This window comes from Dermacentor albipictus, chromosome 1 (assembly GCF_038994185.2).
Source record: "Dermacentor albipictus isolate Rhodes 1998 colony chromosome 1, USDA_Dalb.pri_finalv2, whole genome shotgun sequence".
NCBI classification, from domain to species: domain Eukaryota; kingdom Metazoa; phylum Arthropoda; class Arachnida; order Ixodida; family Ixodidae; genus Dermacentor; species Dermacentor albipictus.
In genome coordinates this window covers 143,113,886-143,133,100 of record NC_091821.1, presented here as the reverse complement: position 1 = coordinate 143,133,100, position 19,215 = coordinate 143,113,886, and the positions used below count along the sequence as shown (strand labels likewise).

Genomic DNA, 19,215 nt, shown 5'->3' with positions numbered 1-19,215 from the left:
AAGGCTGTTGTTTCGCGGCCGCTTGCTTTGTTTTAAGGCACCTCCGGAAACGACGCAGCCTCCACGCTCAAACGGTTCCTCATGAGGGAAACCGCATTTGCATTCCATAGCTCCTCGAAGTGCGCGCACGACGCGTGACAGATTAGATCGGTTCCGCTTGGGAGTGAGTTTCGGGCCGGCGACAACGCGTTCGCCGCAGGGCCACTCGCCACCGGCACGCGGGGCGACGACGACTGCGCGCAGGCGGAGCCACAATGGCGGAAAGTGGTGCCCCGGTTCGGGCCCTTTGAGAACCGTCAACCGGTCACGCATGGCTGCCGCGAGCCTGGCCGCACCAGGCCACCCTTTGTGCGGACACCAACACAGCTTCTGCTGTGGCCTTGATGCCTGCACGAGCCTGATACGGGCTCTCTGACCGAATTTCCAGTTGCTCAAACGTGGAGCCCCTTGGCGACGACGACTGACGTGCTCGCGCGGCCCGGCGGTTGTTGCATCACGCGACGCTCGCACGTCGAGATCCAGTCCTGCTCGTCACGCCAACGCTAACCCCTATCTATACACCGCTCCGCCCCATCCTCGTGCAAGGTCGGCAGTTACCACAAGTCCAAGTGGGCCGCATTCCTCAATGTCAGTATTTGCTCCAAAGAGCCCGGGACATTATTTCGATTGTTATAAATCATGCACTTCTAGTAATCGCACTTGACATATCGTGTCGCTTAATGGTACCATATTCTCCCTTGTGGAAAATGTAAACTGTATCTTGAATGTGCTTCGGTGCATTACAGGTCTGAAATGGGACGACATATCTGAATCTGTTTAAAACATGTCGCACTTATTCGTCAAGCCATTGTCTGGTGCTTATCTGCTGTGCATAATTTACCCCAATTTAGGGAACACCAGTTAACTAACATAACGGCAAGAAGTCTCAGAATATGTCTTCACGGGCCTCGTTGAACGTGGAGCGTTCTTGCTGTTGCTGAAGTGGTGTAACCAACTATTCAGGATGTTCGCGTTCAAGAAGCGACTCGTCATTTTCACCCTATGTCACCGCGACACGAGGATCATCCACGAACAGTAAAACTCATGCAGAGTTGTGGTAGCACCTGCAATGCGGTGTGAGCACTACAAAATTAAGGAGTATAGCGTTCTGCGACCAGATATAAATAATCCTGCTTGGTGGCTAACCCTGTTGCAAGTCCCGTACGATAGGCCATTTACGAAAGCAAAGGTCAGCTCGTGGGAGGCTGACTTAACAGCTCATCAGCCCAGAAAGCCATTCGAGCTCTTCTACAGGCCTGAAGGCGACAGACTTGAGTACCTGACTTTAGATGCGCTGCACCTGGCTTAGTGCATATGAACGTGCGATCAAGACTCGCGTCTTCTCTCTCTCTTTCGTTCACTCCCCCATCCTCCTCTCTACGTGTAGGGTAGCAAGCTGGACAAAGTCTGGCCGACCTCCCTGCCTTTCCTTTCTACCTTCTCTCTCTCTCCCGGTCTGCAAAAAATTTTACTTATCCATCGGAGGCAAATTTTCTGACGATTCTACATATTATTAGATTAAAGGAGAGCTAGAAGTTTTTGCTCACGGATAGATCAGCGACAGATGACAGTTCAACGGTTTCGCATTCATGGCGCACTGTAATAACGAACAGTCATCTGTCTCTTGAAACAAGAACTACAGCAGCAGAATTCTGTGACACTCGAAATGCTGCAACACAGACGGGCCAAAGTATCCGCAGTCACAATGGGGGATATAGCCAAACTCTAAAGCAACTCTGGAAAGCAACTCTACGGCAGGGTAACAATCACTCGCTTTGTTAACTAATTTAGAACATAGTTAAGTTTACATTACGTGTCATCAATAAGATCTGCTTGAAGAGGATTCCAGGTCACATTGAAATAGCAATGACGCAGAGGGCAAAATGGTGGCTTCGCGCGTCTATTAAATACAGAGACAATCATTGCGTTTTCTTCACCGCACGCTACACAAGCTCCGCATGGACCAATGCGTCGATTACCAAAAGCCACGTGGTTCAATTCGCAGGCGAAGTCGTCTCTTTTGAACGAGATATACGTTTTGCTATGTTTCTCACCAAACATCGTGTAAGAACGAGATCTATGCACATTCTTACATCGTCTATGTCTCGATTTAGCCAACACGCCCTCTAGAGCCCCCATCAAGACACACTTCGTTTTGTCTTGCCGCCTTAGATAGGCGTCCTTTAACGGCAAGGAAAGTGCTACAACCTTGATCCTGCCCCTATATCTGTATATATAGAGGAGCTGTAAACGCCTTGCGTGATTTTCTTGTCGACTAGTGCTGCGCTATTCGGGGGATGAATCTTTGGATGCCACTGTAACGCCGTGATGACTTTTCTATGTCTGTGACTTTTTGTGCGCAATTGTGCTGACATATTTTGCAACATTAGAGGCTGATAATACTTGTCACAGTGCGTGCGCTGGCTCTACGGTACCCAGCATATGCACCGTAGCGAGAAAAATCTTTGCAGACCCAACTATGCAGCGAAAAAATCATTTTTCTTCTCAGCCTGAGCACGCCGCCTGAAAGCAAGTGACGCAAACTACGTCAGCGAGTTCAAAGAAAGCAAGGCATTGAAGTAGTTTTACGTCGCCAGGGCTGCGCTACAAGAAATTTCTTTTTTTTTTTTTTGCTGATGCCTTTGTCCCAAAACATTTGCTCGAGACTCTAGACATATACAGCTTTGTGTAACATGTTTAGTATCTATGCCGGTTTATTTTCTTTTGTAGCCATGTCGAAATATTTATTATTCCTTTCTGCTTTATGGTTTTGCTTTAACTACAATTTTTTAATAGCGGGCTCTTTATTAGAGAAATTTGGCCTTTTGTCCAAAAAACACAAAAGAAACGCGATATCATGGCCCGACTGTGATCCAAGTGCGAAATCTACGGAAATCTTTCTGGTGTATATATTTAAACCAATGTGACAGCATTATAGTCCCGAGTACGCCAATGAAGAGTATAGTTCACGATTAAAAACTGCAAAATCAGCATTGACACTTGAGTTCGCCCTTTCTGAACTGGCCGTTTCAACTGCGCATTGAAGCCTCTTCCTGAAAAAAAGTGATCAGGGTGCGGAAGCAGCCTGCGTTCACGCTGTTATTTCTTTCGAACTGTTAATACTCAAATCTAAAGTCATTGTCCCAGCTGTCGAAAGCTGCCATTCAAACTTGCCAATCCTCTTGGCAGGCTCTCATTATCTGCGGTCGTTTCGCTAAAGCTAGCTCTGTTTGAAAAATCACGAAAAGGCTGTTAAAATAAATCCGCATTGTTCGAACGCCCTTGTGGCATCCGCTAGACAAAGTGAAAGCGAGCTCCAGTGACTTACCCGCCTCCTCCCGTCGCACAAAACCAACCACCCTACATGCAGCAATATGTCGTTTTTTATTAGCATATACACAATAGTTCAAAAGCAGTGTTGTTCTCTTGAAGGCGTATGTATCGTCCGAAAAAATGGCTGGAAGTTACCAGGCAGATGAATAAAGACGTAAAGTACAGTTATTACAAACACACATGTTGGCTTCACATGTACGGCTCGCGAGGAGCAGCCGGACTTGCGTCACAACGAATCTGTGTCCTCGCGTTCAAGGTGCGCCTTCCTGAAATCACAGCAAAAAGAAAAAAAAACATTTTTTTCAGGCACTTTACTGACAGTGAAAGGTCAACTGCTACACCAGCCTTTGAAGCAGATTTCATCCCACCCGCCGTGTTGCTCAGTGGCTATGGTGTTGGGCTGCTGAACACGAGGTCGCGGGATCGAATCCCGGCCACGGCGGCCGCATTTCGATGGGGGCGAAATGCGAAAACACCCGTGTGCTTAGATTTAGGTGCACGTTAAAGAACCCCAGGTGGTCAAAATTTCCGGAGTCCTCCACTACGGCGTGCCTCATAATCCGAAAGTGGTTTTGGCACGTAAAACCCCAAATATTATTATTATATTTCATCCCCTAGCATTCGTGCTTACAGCCCGCCGTTACTGCTTGAGCTTAGTTTGGTATCAACGAGATCGCGGCAAAATCTTGAATGTTACCCCCAATATAACTTTCATGGGATAGCCACGGGATAGTTTTAGGAGTATTAGAATAGGTACTCGAAACGTCCACAGGTGAGACGACACTTCCGCGTAATCGGGATGCTATTTTCACCGGTTAAATCGATTCGCGCGCGTCCACGAGACCACCAGGGTGATTTGTTCCACCCAACGTGGGTGAACGCAGCAGCTGAGTTAAATGTTAGTAAACCCTCTCCACAAGCTGCGATATTAGGTACAGAGTACCGTATTGAAATAAACCAAAATGATTTTTAGCGATGCTGATACAAATGTGCGCGCACGACATTGGACTTGTGGTAATCACGCTATAGTACAACGGTGACATGGTCAAATAAACTCTATCGGCATAAATAGTGTAACGTAGCGAACAGCAAGGAAGAGAAATGCTTTATTTTATGGCCATATTTTATACTAGAAATTTCGAAGGGTTTTAATTGTCACTATGATTTTATTAAGCTATACGCCTGTATTTTCTCACCGCGTTTCTCGCTTTTTATGTGCATGATGCGAAGAGCTTCATTTTTGTCTTATGAAGTTGCTTCTGCCATTAAAGGACAGAATTGCCCTGAAAAGTGACCGTCACCGCCCACGGAATACCGGCCTGGCTGTAGCGACGACGAAGTGCCCATCTTATTGGAGTTAATCTGCCAGCACAATTTGTGAACCCAAGAAATGAGCAAGGATTGCAAACATCTCTCGTTACGAAGGCCAAGATGCAGATATCTGCGTGAAAGTTTTTAACTCGGGTTCTTTCCAAAGTGTGAAATGATCACCTCCGCCTACGCTTGCGCCGTGCTACAGAAATTCGGGGGCACGATGAAAGAGAAGAGCTGAGTATGATTACCAATGACGTCTGCTTTCTGGCCGATAACTAGGAGTGTGCGAATACAGGAAACTTTCTAATAACAATTCCAATAGTATTCTATTCGATTCAGTCTTCGTATCGGAGAGTCACTATTCGTAAATGCGAATATTTTTCGAGTACTTTCCGAATATTTCAGAATGTCAACTGCGCCCAAATAAACACGCAGTTGAAGCAAAAGTACGGTAACTTATCACCCTGCGGGCAAGGTGTAGACATAAAGCATGAGAACCTGCGTAGTGGAGAAGGTTGGGTCACTTAGGTAGCCAATACTTTACAGGCTGTACAGCGATCATTCGCACTCTCTGAAGAGTGTGAATTGTGCTTTTATTTAACAAAGCTTCATTCGATATTCAATTCGATATTCGATTCAATTCGCTTCTGGCACTATTTGATTCATATTCTATTGAATCTCAAAAATCCTTATCCGCACACCCCTACCGATAACGCACCCGCGGATTCAAACTGCAGCACCCATCGTGTAGCCCACTGATAGCTCAACGAAATTTTGAGCCGTGCCCCCTTCATCGCCTCGGCATTGAACCGATGAAGTTTTTTCCTCTTTGCTGAGATGTAAAATCCACTTCACAGGCGGGTATTAGACAGCCCATTGACGTAACTCTTGAAGCGAAACACCTGTTCTCGAGGCCATAGCAATACCTTAGTATTGCGGAAGGTCAAGAAACGCGAAGAAACGTCTTGCACTGCTGGCTGACTAGTTGGAGAATGTTCAAGTTTACCGTAACCGATACAACTTTCTTTGCGATGCCGTAACTTTCCGAACATCATCGAACTTACTATTCGATACAACGCACATCGCGCACTAGTATAGATTTCATGTTTACCAAAAGCATCATCATCGATTAAATCATTACCGAAGGATAAGAAAATAGAAATATCTTGTCTCAGTACATGAACAGATGTGAGCCTCCCAGCTTGAAGCAAGTTTTAACGGAAAAAGTAAGAACGCGCAATACATATACGCACCGGTAAAGGCTGACGCAAACTCGCGGCTGTCAGGCTGTCGACGCTCGCATGAGAGTGTGCGTGCATCATGTGAGTGCATCAGAAGTAAACTTACCAGTCGTTCCAGATTTCAATAAGGTGTAGACAAGGTTCAGGGTGGGATGACCACTACATAGTGGGTGCACATATTGCACCCGTCATTAAAAGGGTGCAAAATCGAATTCGCCATATATCAGATCGCGTTTTTTTTTTAATTCTGTTCTTGTCGACAACATCTACGGTGAGAAAATATTCACTCGTATGCGAGAAAATACTCTAGTTATAGACGGCTTCTGTCTTTCTGCTGCCTTGTTTGGGGCCAAAATGCTTGGCTAGAGGCGGTCGGATGGAGTGCATTGTGCTGGCTGCCAGCTGCAGTGGGGCCAGTCTAATTTAAATAAATATATCACGTTGAAAAAAAGACATGCAACGTTGCATCTTAATTTAAGCGCGCGTATCCTTCCTTTCAATGATGAGCCCGCTGCTGTCATTAGTGCTAAGCAAATTTTGCATTGTGGTAAAGCTCCCTTTCAAATTTCTAAAATATTTTACTTCGGCCCCGTTATAATTTTTTGCTTCACTTTTTCAACCACTCATGTCGGCATTTATGTCCAATACGACTAGATGGAGGGCTTTGGTACCGAGCTCTTCGTATTAAGTCATTTGTTAGTAACAAGCATACGGAGATCACAGACAATGAAGCCAAGGAAAGCACAGGGGAAGTTAACGGCGTTGATTTTTTTTCTTGCTCTTTTTTTAACTGAGATGTATAAATAATAAAAAAAGGAAAATTACAGTGCACTACTGTACAACTTGCCACCTGTGCGAGTCGAACTGACAACCTCCGCATGACTTTTGCGGTGCTCAACAAATTGAGTTACGGTGGCGGCTGCCACATGGTCTCGGGTATTTGTGCATGTATGCTAGGCGCAGCCGTGGCAGCGTTAGCGTCACTCATGGCCATGACGGAGGATGTGGAACTGACCAAATCGAAACTCTGCCCACTGCGCGTCGGCCAGAAGCAGAGCCTGCCGGCTGCGCAACGGGTTCGAAGCGGAATTTCATTTTCTGGGAAAAAAAAGTGCAAAACAGAACGACGTCGATATACCGGCGGGCTCCGTTCGCGAATTCTCGTGGGGTGCTTCCGAAGCTTGAGGAGGCCATGGTTCCAGCGGTTGCGCGAAACAAGTGTGCGCTCCGAGAGCGCTGGCTAAAACTTACGCGGAAGCACATTTGGCTATCACTCAAAGGAGTCCTACCGCTCCTCGTGCTCTGTGTGCAGGGGCGTCGGGGGACAGACGTTCACCCGCGGCACATGCGGCTCAGCGTACTGCCGGCTCAGCTCGCGAACGAGTGCGGGCCGGGGCACCACTGGATACGGCAGGGCAACGTCCAGCAGAGGCAGCGTCTCACGAGGGCACCGGTCATCCAAGTCGGCGCCTTCAGCGACGCTGCGACCTCCCTCACCTTCTTCGTCCTTCTCTCCTGCATGGACCACGATGATGATGTTCTCGCTGCGCCACCGTTTTGGCTACGGTTTCCGTAAACAGTAATAGACGATAATTTTGCAATATGCTCCAGCCGTTCCACCCAGCATATGGGACACTATAACGTGAAACTATTAAAAAATTTCTATTCCAATTCTGCAATCAGCCCTCCGCGATTGGTCAAAAGCTTTTTTGGCCCTCGCCCACTTCGCCTGTCTGTCACGCGACGTCAGGCAAACCGCGACAGCTCCACATCCGATATGACGTGTACACACTGATTACGCATGATTAGACCAAACAAAAGAAAACAATTCTTTCTGATTCGACGTCTTTTCGCCATTAGCCCTCTGCTATTGGTCAACAGTTCTCGGGCTGCGCCCACTTCGCCTATCGCGCGAAGTCACAAAACCCGAAAACTCATTGCGTCAAAGTGACGTGAACGCGTTAAAAATGCACTAATATGGCGAACAAGACTGAATTTCCTTCTGAATAGGCGAAAACTGCCCCGTTCCGAAAGGAATAGAAGATGGCTGCCCGCCGATCACTCAGGCACTGGCTACTCGCGCTTGCCGGAGAGCATGGGTTTATGTTGTGTATAATAAAGCTTTCTGCGGGGCCGTGTAACTTTATCGAGCCCTTTCGGCACGTGTACGACGTCGTTCTGTCAACTCTTCTTTGCTGAGGATCCTTCATTCCTTAGAAAAATAAGAGATAAGAGCATTATTTTTGTGAAAATTGAAACAGGCTTTCTGTTATATCAGCGTTTCGTCGCGCGTGGTGCTTTATTTAGTTTTGTTATGTTGTATGCATGTCTTACCGTATTTCTGCATTCAAGCGTGCACAATATATTTTGCAAGAAATACGACATAAGTGAAAGTCGTCGTATCACTGTCACACGTGTGCTGGCGGAGCGTCCAATGTGATACAAGTCCCGAGTGTGGAACGATTGTTTGTGATCACATTTCAATGCTTCCTTACTTTTCGCACTATCGATGTTATGGTAAAGATTATGAGTGCTGTACCGTTTTCACCATCGATGGGTGGCCGAGGTGCCTGTCAAACTGCGATGACGCATATTTTTTCCCGCTCACCTTTATTCACTGTAAATTTTTAGGTGAAAATAAAGTTATTTTTTGATTGATTGATTGATTGATTGATTGATTGATTGATTTATTGATTGATTGATTGGCATGCGAAAGAGAACGGATGTCAGGTACAACACACGAAGCTTATCGGTCAGTGATATATACTGCAGTCCAGTATTTCATTTTTGTGGCTGCTGCCACAAGCTGGTTCTCTTTTCGGCTCTTGTAGTGTGTCATTAACGACATGCAAGATAATGTGTATTTTCGCAGAGGGATGTGTCCTCCGATTGTTGCACGAAACAACATTTATTTATTTGTTTTCTATATGGAGTGTCCTGTGAATAAATGTAAAATAAACGCTGATATCAAATGACAGCATAACTAGTCATTTTCCCTGTAATTGCCCAAAGCAAGTAAATAAATATTGAAAAGACAACTTGTGCGACACTGCTGGAGTTTGCTTGACACTGGCTACCTAATAAATTTCATTAGATCACATTTTGTTTATGAAAAATGTAAGATTGAAATATTTTCGATTAGTTCCCACACAATTGAAATTCCTTAAGCGCGTCGAACAGTTACGATAATACAAATTGAAGCTAAAAATGATTGCTTATCAAGGAAAAATTAAGCTACCAAAAGGTGCCAGTATGATTAACTGTTCGGCACAAAGAAATATTCAATTGGAATATGTCTGTGGCCGCTTCGCCAAAGAACACGCGTCAGTGCGCCCGGAAACCGTAATCGGAAGTGACACCGAACGTAGCCTCCCTCATGCGGCTTTCGTAAATGCGATATCACGACTGCTGTGCATGCGCACACTATTCACACCGAACACCAAAGGCCCCATTAGCATTAGTATTAGCATTCCACGTCCCTTCTAGCTCTATGGGAGAGCCTACGAATACAGGCGAACTGCCTCAAGCAGCCAGTCGCGCGGCAATGTTGCGTGTATTTGCGGGCTTCTTTCACGCTCGGAAAAGCACTTTTATGTAGCACGTATTTAGCAACAGAAAGCTGTATCCGGAGTTTTTCATGCCGCTGTACAGTTTCCCATCGACACTTCTCATCTGATTATAATATTTGCGAAATCGACTAATTATTTGGGACTAATTATCTAATTAGGCGAAATGAAAAAATAATATGAGTATCTCCAAGCGACGGCAAACGAAATTGCCTGGACTCTGTCCAGCTACGTGGCATTTGCATATTTTTAATGTTGTCTCAAGTTACGTGCGACGCCCTGTACAAAGGTGGACAGACAGCCAATGAAATTTAAGAACCTAACTTATGCAATTTTCGCAACTGGATCAGTGCACACTGTAGAAGGTCTATGGCAGCTTCATATATTTATGAAGTAGTGTAGGCATAATGTAGCACAATGTATCGCTGGAATAATTTATTTTCGGGATTATCACTTCCCACTTTCGTTTGTATCGTGTATTTAGCGATGCAATGTTCTGCTGTGGATGATAAATATCACGCAGAAAATGTCGATTTTCTTTTACTTCGCGTTTTGTCGCATCAGATAATTTAAACGTGTAGAGGTTACGGACAGGTACAATTTCAGCCTGTTCAAAGAATTCACCCGTGTCGGCATCATACTGAAAGTTAAAAAAGCATTCTGATATATTACTTTTGCATCGGGCGTAGTTTTCGCAAATTCATAAAGGTTGTGGAGCCCCATACCGGAAAAGGATAAGAAAGGAGTGAATAAAAAGGGGACTTATAAAAAAAAGCTTTTTACACTATTTTACACAATTTTTTACACTATTACACTATTTTACATCTATATGTCATACCAAGAATGCGTGATAACTGATTCAGCACACTGTCTATAGGTTCATGCCAAAGCACATTGTATGAGAACGAATTCCCAGAATTTGTATATGATTTACCAGTTCTATTTCAGTAGTGCCATACGTGAAATGCAAATTATTATTCATTCGCAAATTTTTTGGTATAAATAATACCGTCCTTCGTTTCACATGGGTTTATGCTTACATTATTAAAACATCACCAGTGTTTTGGTTTCGCAAGAAACTGGTTCATTCTTTCCTGGAATGTTATACTATCTTAAGCCCAAACAAATATGCAGATGTCATCGACATATATAACGTATGCAGAATCGGGATAAACATGAATTAGATTATTTATGTAGGCTATAAAAAGAAGAGGGCCGAGGATGCTTCCCTCTGCAACGCATTAGTAATATACTTCAAGTCCGACTGCTTTCTGTCGATCTCGACTACGGGTTAGTAAAGTTTTGGATAACATGTCATTAGGTCTAGTAGATGACCACGAATTACATATCATTGTAATTGAAACAATGTCGAATGCTAAATATTATCGAAAGATTTGCTAAAGTCTACACACATACCACTACAGAATCAAAGAACATGGAAGGTGAATTTGGATCAAGAAGAAATTGAATAATCTCATTAGACATCACGTCATCTGTACCATTCACCGAATAGTCGTTAAATGTATCTACATGTGCTACTCCTGATATTTTGCTCCCGTTGATTGTAAGATTTCCCATACTTTGCCGTGAAACATTTCGGTTTAGAAATAAATTCAGTTTGTTCCACAGGACGTCAATCTTATATACGGTGGCTTCTATATTGATGTGAATATAGTGCAATGTACGTTTTTTTATTTTCTCATTTAGTCGATTTCTGTACATCTTGTAATCTTTTAGAATGTGTGCTTATCATGAACGTCTAATAGAGCTCATTGTTATATCTAATTTTGCTTAGGAGATCAGGGGTTATCCATGGCTTACGGGTTTGTTTACTCAAGTAGACTTGTTTTTCTTGGAACTGATAATTCATGGGCAGTTGCTCTCAGCGCGAAAGGCATGCAGAAACGTCGTTATAAAATACGAGCATTTGCCAGCATCTAGTTACGACCATTCATTATTTGCCATACAACTATTTCACTTAAGAACATATTTTGCCCTGGGGCTATATATTGGGTTATTATTTAGCACATTAAGAATGACCAGCTGCCCCTATTTTCTTCCTCCACTTCCAGCAAAGCTATTTGCTATTTCGTACTCTCAAAGCATGCTAACAGGGAGTACAAATGTGTAAGTTCGCCCAGATAAAATATTTCTCGTGGAACTATCAAATCATGGCGAACCTGTTTTCTCCCTCCCAACGCCCCTCAACATGACAAAGTTAAGTGACATGCTTACCGGTCTCCTTTCTCTTCTTGGAGTCCTGCGAGTCTACATGGCGTAGTTTCTCGACGGACTTCAAGAGAGGCTTTGGCGTTCTGTTACGAAGAATGAATACACATGCTACTCAGTGAGAGTAAGACTTGCCCGCAATTGATGTTGTGTCGACATTAACAACTTGTGGACATGCGTAGCATGCGGTTCATATAAGGTTATCAAACGAGACTGAATAATACCAGAAAAAATACGAATATGGAGAGCTTCAGACAGAAAGAAAAATAACCTATGCAAGGGGTGGATATACACTGGCACTGCTTCATTTGCCCACTGGTGAGAAAACTCAGTGGAAAATACTCAGCCATGCCCTACAGCCTTGACTTTTTTTATGAATTCTACTTCAGAATGCATTTTGCTGTTGATATGACTTCGTTAGCAAGCGAATCTGTGGAGTAGCTATATTTCTTACCCGATAACTAGGAGGTACCTAATACAGGTCCCTCATAGTTATTTAAGTTTTCTGACTACTGCTTATATCTGCTATTCAGGAGAAAACTTTTTGTATGTTGGAAGGTGAATCTTGTCATGTTTTCGTCACCACAGTAGTGTGCACCGGTACCCACCTCGCGCTGCATAGGACATGGCACGTAATATTAAGCCACAGCAGTAGAATTAATAAATGTTTGCGCGATAGCCGGGAAGCACAGATAAGACATTTAGGATTATGTATAGGTTGACTATTTTTTTGCTCTAAACTACGCACACTTATTCGTTTGTGAATGAGCTAGAACAGACAATTGTTTTAATCTGAAATCAGAACAGTTCGTCGTAGTCCCGGAACCAGTTTCCGCGATTTCGTCTCTCCACGCAGGATAACTGGCAGTCGCTAAGTCTATCCCCGTGTGAACTGCGGAATAAGTTAAATTTTCGGGACCTGAACAGGTGACGTTTGGTACCGTTCTCTGTGCAGAACGAATCTGCTCATTGTTGTAGAACAGGTGGAAGTTATTCGTGCACTATCCTCCATGCCTTCAACGTATATTATTTTTTGTAATGCTTCATGATATCACTCTAATGTTCCGCGACCTTTGGGAATTTACAGCCGTAACCTCTTAGGGCAGCGCTGCAGATCTACAACACGAGCAGCACCGCCTTTCCTCATAATTACTCCTGCAAGAACTGTTGCAGCGTGTGGGGATGCGCGACCCTCGCGCCTCCCCTGATGTTTTTCCCGCATAGCGCGTCTCCTGTACTCCCGCTTCGCCGCGTGGCCTGCGTGACGCCCGCGCGGTCGAAGTGGTTGAAGCGCAGTGCGAGAGATGGCGCGAGTGTTGCGCAGCTGCGGGGTTACTTGGGTGCGGGAGAGACAAGGCGCTCTCTCTTGGGTTCGAGACAGCAAGCAGCACGGACGTGCCGCGCGGGCAGCGACCCTCTTTCCCGGCGGGTCGGCGCACGGCGGGGGACGTCTTCCGCGTGCGCGCGGCGACCCATGCTTCTGCGAGACCGCCTCGCGTGGCCGCCTTCGAAGGCGCCACGATTCGCGTGACCATACACGCGAACGACCAGGCGTTGGGATCCAGCATGGGGCGAACATATTCGCTCACTTCCGGTCGCGGTGAGTCGAACTTCTAGATTTGTCGCGCGCCCATCGGCATGTTGTGTGGATAGCAACTCGGCTAGCAGGCATTGATGTATGAAAGGTGCAATAAATGCCCTTGTGATTGTTTGCAGAACTGTGCTGTCGTTCCTTTGTCCCAAGAGCACGGAGGAGAATCCCACATCAGACCCCACAAGCGCAACGACGTGATGTCCTGGGAGCCAAATAATGATCGAGGTATTGCCACTCCCAGGGCTTATTTTATATCGTTCTCAGGCTAAAAGAGACACGGAAGTAAACTGTGGCATACAGAGAGTCGACGAACTGGAGATGAAATCTGCTGAATGTTAAGGGTGTGGGGTAATTGGCATTGTCATGTTTTCGGTAAAAGACACAGACTTAGACACCTTTAGTAAAATGAAGCGCGGTTGTTCGCCGCGCAGCTTCCAGCAGTTATTGTCTATGTTACTCTTACAGAGTTAGCTATTTGGTGTTTTAGACGTTAGCCAATGCAGCGTCGTCATCATGTCGCCATCGTCGTCATTGTGCCATCGTTTTCATGCCGTCGTAAGAGCACGTAAGGTTGCGAAACATGTACCATACACTTATCGCAATTCTTCCCTCGAAAAGCATCAACCATGACGTTTGTTTTCTGGGCATCACTGCGTCGACGTGTCAGTGTGAATTCTGCTTGCATTCTGGCTTATATTGTGATCGGTGTAGGCCATAAACATAAGCATTGCACGAAATTAAAGTTGAGACCGATACAATGCATAAACAGGCATTGCATAAGACTAAACGTCGCATAGACCACAATGAAGAGAACTGTACGCATCACATTTAGTGTTACTGTGCTCATTTAATTAACAGTTTCACAAGAGCTTCGCTTCACACAGATTCCTACCTATCCAACATGTGCGTTGAATCTGCATAACTATTTTCCTATCTTTTCGTGTTCGACTATGTTTAAAAGTTGCACTATTTGAACATTTCTAAAATAAAGCAATTGGAGAGAAGATCTGCGTCGACTTATCGCCCTAAAGTACTTCAGATGTATTACATCAGTAGTGAAAGGTAGCGATTGATTCGTTCACAGGGGGGTTTAATGTCCCATAGCAACGCTGGGGCTATGGGAGACTCCATAGGGGAGGGCTCCAGATGCATTTTGAATATCTGGATTTCTTTAACCTCCACGTAAAACCTAAGTACACGAGCGCTTTTGCGTTTTGCCCCCATCAGAATGTGGCTGGCACTGCCGGGAAACGAACCTCCGACCTCGTGCATAGCAGTAGAACGCCGCAGCCACTGTGCAGCCACGGCGGACGCAGTTAAGACAAGGCTTAATCGCTACGATCCACGTGGTATTTACCGAAGGCCCTTTGTTTAAGATATTGAAGATCCAGAAGCTTATTACCTCAGTGATCCTAAAGGAAGGGCCAACCACGTTGGAGAGATGACTGTGCATCTATGCTGGGCCGAAATAGATGTTTTGTGCAAAAGGTAAAATCTTAAACTCACCTTGGGGAGGTCTGTTTCTTCCGTTCTGCTTGGGGAGTCCGGGTTCCAGATGGTGCACCCAAGCCGTGCCCGTCCACTAGCGGCTCTTCGTCGGAATTCTGCAGGTTGTACTGCACCTTTCGGCCACGCGCCTCTGCGTTCACAATGTACGATCTCTTTACAAAGAAGATTCAAGGCGCATATCCAACCAGAATATCACTACACGTAAGAGAGTGCGGAATTATTGACCGGCGAGCAAAGAGTGAGCCAAGAACTGCCCCGAGACATTATTTCATACGATTTTATTCGTAGCGCCTTTTTTATCCCGGGAAATTGGGCTCTGAGCATTAATACATACGTACTACAAGACATTGCGCCTACCTTGTTTGCTCGTTCATTTCTAGGCCTGCAAACTTAAGTAGAACTTCCCTGTCTGTATTCTGATAAACTCACTGCGCTGATACCCATACATAGAAGATGTAAGACATTATTTGAGAGCTGATAATATGCCTACTACGTAATAGCTTCAGACTTGCAGACGCTTTTTTTAATTACCTTTAATTTTTAATTTTAAGACGAAGAAGTGGCTCTTGTGTGGAACCCTGTTTTCTACTGCTCTCATTTTGCAAGTATTTTTGCGTGTTTTCGGGAGGCGCTGCTCGCGAGACCTTCGGCGATGGAAGCGGAGTCAGCTAGACGTCCGGAGGAGACCGACGTCGCAGCGTCAAGCGCTCCGAGGAAGCGCAATCACCTGATGCGCGACACAAGCAGTGAGCACACCTTGCTGTACTACTCTGCTTCAGAAGAAGATCAGTCGGATGACGGCGACTACTTGACAGTTGTGAGGCAAAAAGGAAAGAGGAGAATCGTCACGGCTTCCTCGTCTTCAACAAGGACGACGGCGGCTGCAAAGGCCAATGACACGGCTCATACCATCCTCTTCTTTCCCGAGACGCCTACCGACAATCTGAATCGGCTAAACAGGCAAGCCATATCTGTCACATTGGAGGCTCTTGTTCCAAATGAGATTACAGATATGATAACTAACACCCGTAAGAATATTCTCGCGGTTGATGTCAAGAACAGAGCAGCATTGGATATCTTGAGTACACTGAAAGTCCTGGGCAAGATAAATATTCGCACCATAATATCACAGGACGGCAATACTATATCAGGTGTGAGTTATGATGTCGATGAGTCAATCGACGACAATGATCTGCCTATTTTGATAAAACCCGCCACAGCAGATGTAACTATTATTGAAATCTGTCACCTAGTGGATTCACGATGTGTGAGGATAACTTTCAAGGAAGGTATCTTGCCGTCCCACGTGAAAGTTGGATTTTTTCGTCATCCAGTGCGACCGTTTGTTCCAAGACCACTCCACTGCCGTAACTGCTTGAAGATCGGGCATGTCAGCGGCATATACAAAAATTCGACCGTGTACGCAACATGTTCTGAGTAGCACAGCGCTGATGGTTGCCATGCGACTCACTTCAAGTGTGCCAATTGCTCTGGTCCTCATGAAGCATCGTCGAAAGACTGCCCGAGACACAAGACAGAGCGGAAAGTCCTAAAACAAATGGTGAGAGAGAACTCAACTCACAGAGAGGCCGCCGCCAAAGTGCGACGGCGTAGTGTCCTCCGTCACCGTAGACGGTCCTCGTCTACTAGATATAGTGATACCGTCGCAAGACAGGCGCTACTTCCTGATGCTAGTGCTCCAAAGGCGCTTACCCACACTAACAACACGATGTCTGGAGACGCAGTGAATACCTCTACTGCAAACGACTGGCCTGCACTTCCGACATTAAGTCCTCCAGCCCAAGAAAGGTCGATGGTGGACTACCGACGCACCGATGAGGGCACAGATCACGTGCGAGGTCAAGACAAGCAAGTAGTCGCCATAATAAAATCTCTAATGAAAGTCATTCGCGTGTTGATAAATGACATGCAGACGCCATCGGCTCGAGGTGCACTACAAGTGCTGGACGGCCTGGATCCGGTTCTTGCGAGCATCGAGTAGCAAGCACAATGGCTCTACCGCGTCAGCCGTTCATCAGACAAGTCAAAGAAGCATCTATTACGCAATGGAATGCCCGTGGCCTGAAATCCCGCGTTGATTTTCGCCATTACGTTTGCCCCAATCGACTCCCCATTGTTGTCGTCTGTGAACCGAAGCTACAGAAACCCGTCCGGATCTCAGGCTATGAATCTCATGTGTCATCGACTTGTAATGACATTAGCAAAGTGATCGTCTACACACGGTGTGAACTGACTTACGTTGTTCATCCACTGCGGCCACATGACAGTAATCTGTATGTGTGTTTGACAGTGAAAAAACAAAAACTTGCATTCACTTTAGTGAGCGCTTACCTTTCTCCATCAAGTCGTTTCGACAGGCAGAGACTGAGTGACATTATAGATGCGACACCTGGTCCATGGATTGTTGTTGGGGAATTCAACGCGCATCATTCACTTTGGGGAAGCAACAAGACAAATTCGAAAGAAAAAAACCTCGTGTCCTTTGCTTGCGACCATGAACTTTGTTATCTGAATGATGGCAGTCCCACGTTTCTGCGCGGCCGGAAGTACAGCAGTTGTTTAGACTTAGCTTTTGTTTCGCGATGCCTCACTTGCTGCGTCCATTGGTTCGCAGATATAGAAACCCATGGAAGCGACCACATTCCTACCTACCTAAAGATAAAAAGACTCACCAAATTCGTTTCATCAAATTTTAAACAAACAATAGATTGGCCCGTGTTTAAATCACTTATGGAAGACGCATGCCACAAAGGCATTTCGTCGACACTAGAATTTGAGATCGTCAAGGCTATGCAGGATGCTATGCGTTCATTTCGCCCATTAGAGAAATGCACAGATTTTGATTCGGAAATACAGAGCATCCGTGCAATCCGGCGGCGAGCGGAGCGACGGTACAGACGGACCAAATCGTTCTACGACCTTGAGAGGCCAGATGCATTCAAAACAAAATTCAGCGTCGCCTTGCTGTACTGCAAAATCAACGCTGGAAATCGCTTTGTGAGTCTCTCGACCCGCGTAAACCTCTGTCGCTTGTCTGGAGAACAATCCGTGGACTACGAACAGCTCCTCAACAGCGTCGTCCATTTAAGTCTCTAGCCCTACATCAAGGACGCCGAGAAGTCGAGGTAGCCGAAGATTACTGCGCAAGGATCGCGGGTCCAGCGCTCACGTATTCACCTTGCGCACCTATTCCCATTGTCCCCCCTTGCTCCAGAGATCCTCGTATGGACGCTCCTTTTCTCCATCGAAGAACTGGAGGCCGCACTTGCTGGGTGCAGGTGACCTTCGTCACCAGGACACGATGGCATCATATACTCTGCGCTTGCGAACCTTGGTCAAGAGGCCAGAGATGCCCTTCTTGGCCTGTACAACGCATCATGGCGTGACGGCCTGGTCCCTACAACGTGGAAATCCAGTCGGCTTGTTCCACTCCTCAAGGCTGGCAAATCCCCGTTGGAATTGTCATCTTACCGTCCAATAGCACTGGCCAGCTGTGTCGGCAAGGTAATGCAGAGAATGATCCTTACACGGTTAGAATGGTACTTGGAATTTTACAACGTCTATCCAGAGGTAATGGCTGGTTTTCGGCACGGCCGCTCGTCAAAAAATAGCGTTATCAATCTTGTGACATACGTGCAACACCAGAAACATCTGAAACGAATCACTGCGGCCCTATTCCTTGATATTAAAGGTGCGTACGACAATGTAGACCATCATGCAATTCTGGCCGCCTTAGAAGCTGTAGGGATTGGTGGACACACCTTTCGCTGGATAGGCAACTATTTGAATGGCAGATCTTTTTTTTATTTTGACTGAAGACGGACACACGCCGCCTAGCTATACCAGTCGTGGTGTACCGCAAGGCGGAGTCAGCCCTACCCTTTTCAACCTGGTGCTCGTTGGTCTCGCTGATTCGTTACCGCAAACCGTTCAGCTCTCTGTATATGCAGACGACATTTGCATATGGGCTTCAGGCGTGACACGGGTCCAAGTCCGCGCACGACTTCAGAAAGCCTCCATGGCTGTGTCAACATACCTTAGAAGACAAGGCCTGCAGCTTTTCGCTGAGAAATGTGCACTCGTTGCTTTTACTCGCAAAGCGATGGCCCCGTATGCTTTGCGGATTAATGACCAAATTATACGATATAGACGAACGCGCCGATTTCTTGGCGTCATCATTGATAGAGACTTGTCTTGGAGCCCTCACATCTCGTACATGACAAAGCGTTTGGCCGCCATTGTGGACCTTCTTGCGTTTCTCGGCGGGAAGTCATGGGGCGCAACAGTGCCGTCAATGTTGCAACTGTATAAAGGACTGTTTTTGGGCTTCCCGCGGTACAGCTTACCTGTACTAGGAAATACTTGCACT

The 19,215-nt window shown here is 45.9% G+C and overlaps 1 protein-coding gene across 1 annotated transcript in view; it reads right to left on the bottom strand.

Annotated features, from left to right (window-relative positions):
• Positions 1-3,465: 3,465 nt before the first annotated feature.
• LOC135900103 (transmembrane channel-like protein 1) overlaps positions 3,466-19,215 on the bottom strand; it is a 122,729-nt gene continuing 106,979 nt past the window's right edge. The window contains exons 21-24 of the mRNA XM_065429550.1: positions 14,823-14,955; positions 11,729-11,808; positions 7,217-7,442; positions 3,466-3,638 (exon numbers count right to left, since the gene is read on the bottom strand). Coding sequence (XP_065285622.1) covers positions 3,599-3,638; positions 7,217-7,442; positions 11,729-11,808; positions 14,823-14,955 — 479 coding nt within the window. The 3' untranslated portion in view covers positions 3,466-3,598. The remainder of the gene's footprint in view (positions 3,639-7,216; positions 7,443-11,728; positions 11,809-14,822; positions 14,956-19,215) is intronic.